Here is a 2,935-nt window from a genome sequence, read left to right as displayed (position 1 = left end):
CCTGAACCCTAAACCCTAAACCCTGAACCCTAAACCCAAACCCTAAACCCTGAACCCTAAACCCTGAACCCTGAACCCTAAACCCTAAACCCTGAACCCTAAACCCTGAACCCTAAACCTTAAGCAATTATTTATTTTACAAAATATTTTATTTTTTTCATTTACAGTTATATAACATTATAATAAATTTCATTTAAATTATTTAAATTTCCAGTACTTTTATATTAAATAAATTTTTAAATTATATTTAAAAATATATTTTTGTAAATTAATTAAAAATTATACTTTTTTTTAATTTTTAATATTATGATTGAATTACATATTTAATTAAAAAATACTTTTTTTTTAAATATTAGCAAATAAAAATTAAAATTATCACAATGATGAACAAATTATAAAATAGAATTTTAAGCATAGTTGAACAGCATTATATAAAAATTAATGTATAAAACTGATATTTTTATAAATTAAGAACTTTATATTATAATGCCTTATGAAATATAAAAGTAATTTATTCCTTTTCATTAACATTCTTATCATTATCCTTTTAATATGGACTTCAAAATATGTCCCCAATGTATGATAATAATAATAATTTTAAAAAAATGTATGTCGTATTCCTGTATATTTATTATAAAATAAAACATTATAAATATTCAAATAATTATATTTGTTTTTATATGATTATATAAATGTTTACCTAAATTTTTAGTCAAATACCTTTGGTAAAAAATGGGAACAGAATATTCATTTAAACAATGTATTAGGATTAAAGAGCAACAGACTGTTAAAGGCCATAACAGAAACCAAGGTTAAACAAAGATATGCACGTACAAAAGAGAAAAAAATAGATTCTTCAGAAAACGATGATGTACTTACAGACCAATTAACAAACTCCGAACGTAATGATAAATATGGAAATGTATATAAAATGTTAATGCATGATGACGATACTGAACAAGAAGACGATGAATTGAAACTGGATGATCCTTTCTCAAAACCATCTAACCTATTTAAATTTGATGCCATAAAACATTTTGACAAATTTAACAAAAGATTTAAAAAATTTTATAACATCGATTATTTAAGAAGACCACTTGATTTATTAAAGTGCAATCGTTATTATAAAGAACTAATTCATTTAATAGAACGGAATGCTGGTTTTAAATTTGGACTGATAAAAAAAAAAATAAAGACATTACCAGAAGCGTTAAAACATAACGATGCGAAAAGTGAACCCTGGATTTTAAAACTAATAAAAAAAATAGACGCTAAGTTTGAGCTAGAATTGTTACTTTTCTTAAAACGAATTACAAGTACTAATGATGATACGAATAAGCCAAAAAATATATGTGAAAAATCATTATACTATACCAAAAAATATAAAATAGTTTTTCCACCTATCATAAATTTCTTAATTTTAATTATAATAATAGCAAATTCTACAAGTTCAGCTCGAATTGTAATGTTATTTAAATTTCTGTGCATATTTGTACTAATGATAATATATTATTACTACAAAATAAAAAAGGTAAAAAAAATTAGAAAATTTTTCAAAACTTTTAAAAACAGTAATACTTTATATAGAAATTTATAATAATAAAAAAAGTTTCATATAAATCTTTAAATATATTGCGCCAACTTGCATGTGTAAAAATTTAACATTTTATGTAACAAAATTTTACATAATTTTTATATTTTTAAAAATATATGAATTAATTGTTTTTTCATTTTTTACAGTAAAAATCGATTTTAATATAATTTCATATTTGTCCTAACATATATATGTGCCTTTTATTTCTTATTTGCCTATTTCATTTTTTAATTTTTTAAATATATGAGATAAAAAAAATTTTTAAGAAAAATCTTTATTTTCATATTACTTTTTTGTAATAGTATTTTCATGAAAATTACCGATGTTAATATGATTTAATTATCTTAATATATATTTAACCCATTTTTAAAATTTATTAATTTCATGTAATTATTGTAAAAATATGTTTTTTTTTAGAGCAAAGTAATCTTTATTTTTTTATATTGTTATTTATTTATATTTGTATTAAAATACTAATAAACTAAAAATTAACACAAAAGAATCTTTACTGTTGTAATTAAAATAACTAACACATTTTTCCTTCAAAAAAGTACAACTTCATTTTATACTTTACACATTAAGATCTTATCACATTTAATAATTAATGTTTATTATTATTTCATTTAAATAGGAATTACTATATATATTATCTACTTTTTATTAAAAACAAACATATTTATTTCTTTTTTTATACATGTCTATGCTTTAGCCCACATTTTTTACCTTCACTGACGAATTCCCAACTATATATGATGTTTTTCTATTTTTTATTTTTAACATGCTTTAGCAAAATATTTTAAACACACCTTGATTAACTGTTATTTCTTCGTTTTTATCATCCTTTAATGCATACATTTACATTTCTATCATAGGATTTACATCTAAATTGTTCTCTTTCTCATAGTTCCATAGCTTCTATATACATGAGTCTCCTTATATTACGTTATTATATTTTTCATTATATATTTTTCTATATTCTTACGATAATAATTCAACGCACTCACATTTTTACCCCTATAAATATAATTCAACTACTTTCTGTCACTTAAGTTTATGATGAAGTTAGAGGTTTTTTTTATCCTTCAACGTTATCCCTCTTACCCCAATTTACTTTATAAACTTTGAAACAATGACCACCAGTCCCTTCGCTCATTATATATGTATAATTTTATATATTATCGTAGTCTTTTATCTAGGATAATATAAGAAGCACCTCAAAAATAGTGGGTTTACTGAAAAAATGAAGAGTTAAAAATATATACGTTATACTTCTATGAAAAAAAATTTTAAATCACAGGTTATCTTCAGAATTAATTTGTAGTATTCATATTCCTAAACGAA

At 21.6% G+C, this 2,935-nt stretch overlaps 1 protein-coding gene across 1 annotated transcript; it reads left to right on the top strand.

Moving 5' to 3' along the window:
* Positions 1-493: 493 nt before the first annotated feature.
* On the top strand, positions 494-1,597 carry PmUG01_09057200 (Plasmodium exported protein, unknown function; the record flags this gene model as incomplete). Its single annotated transcript, XM_029005288.1, has 2 exons — positions 494-577; positions 713-1,597. The coding sequence occupies 2 exons, from the start codon at positions 494-496 to the stop codon at positions 1,595-1,597; spliced, it is 969 nt and encodes a 322-aa protein (XP_028861892.1).
* Positions 1,598-2,935: the final 1,338 nt, after the last annotated feature.

This window comes from Plasmodium malariae (assembly GCF_900090045.1).
Source record: "Plasmodium malariae genome assembly, chromosome: 9".
Lineage (NCBI taxonomy): Eukaryota > Apicomplexa > Aconoidasida > Haemosporida > Plasmodiidae > Plasmodium > Plasmodium malariae.
The sequence above is the reverse complement of the archived record's forward strand: the minus strand, read 5'-3'. Positions and strand labels throughout refer to the sequence as shown.